Source organism: Octopus bimaculoides, chromosome 11 (genome assembly GCF_001194135.2).
Source record: "Octopus bimaculoides isolate UCB-OBI-ISO-001 chromosome 11, ASM119413v2, whole genome shotgun sequence".
In the NCBI taxonomy this organism is placed as follows: domain Eukaryota; kingdom Metazoa; phylum Mollusca; class Cephalopoda; order Octopoda; family Octopodidae; genus Octopus; species Octopus bimaculoides.
Genome location: NC_068991.1, coordinates 13,316,591 through 13,317,337, shown reverse-complemented (window position 1 = coordinate 13,317,337; position 747 = coordinate 13,316,591). Strand labels below are relative to the sequence as shown.

The 747-nt window shown below is 39.9% G+C and overlaps 1 protein-coding gene across 2 annotated transcripts in view; it reads left to right on the top strand.

Moving 5' to 3' along the window:
• Nucleotides 1-747, top strand: part of LOC106867384 (uncharacterized) — a 61,109-nt gene that overhangs the window by 30,054 nt on the left and 30,308 nt on the right. Inside the window, exon 2 of one of the 2 annotated variants that reach the window (XM_014912240.2) lies at nt 593-652. The exons of the other annotated variant lie outside the window; for it this stretch is intronic. Within the exon in view, the coding sequence (XP_014767726.1) occupies nt 593-652 (60 nt within the window). The remainder of the gene's footprint in view (nt 1-592; nt 653-747) is intronic. 2 annotated transcript variants of the gene reach the window in all.

The following is a 747-nucleotide window of genomic DNA, read 5'->3' as shown; positions in this document are numbered from 1 at the left end:
TTCAATTTCCGTCTTCTAAATCCACCCATAAGGCTTTGGTCGACCCGGGACGGTGAGTTGACAACCTTAGGTACTACGCAATGGGACTGAACCCGAAACCTTGTAGTTGGGAAGCAAGCGTCTTACCATAGTTTATAGATTATACCTCTGTCCCATCAATTTTAGATGCTTTTTGAGGGTCACAGGCACTATCATTCTCCTGACTCAAACATAAAAAAAAAAAAAAGAAAATTACTTTTCCTCAAGACACCATTTGATGAAAATTCAACTGCTGTTTCTAGCACGTCAAGCGACCGGGTTATGAGCCGGTCTTTGTTTTGTGTGTGGGCGGCGATAAAACTATTTGTCTGTGCTTGTTCGTTCAGTCCTCCTCTTCCTACTACCCATATATATATGTGTACTTGTTTGATTCCCCCTCTCTCATTGGTTTTTGCTGCTGCTGCGCACGCAACTGCTGATGTTTCATTCAAGCTTGTTTGATTATATCCCACTCATTCAGTTTTCCGTCTTCGTACGGCCTGTACGCTTGTTTAGCTAAGATATTCATTCATATATTGTGTCTCTTTCTCTCGTTCAATTGGCAACGACGTAGTAAGCCGAATGCAGATGTGTAAAAATACGGCCGTTGCTTTCTTCCGTGTGAAAAAGCCAGGCAAGTTTTCGCTTACTTTCCTTACATTTTTTTTATTGTCCCATACCTCGTATGAATATTCTGTCTTATATATATATATATATATATATATATAT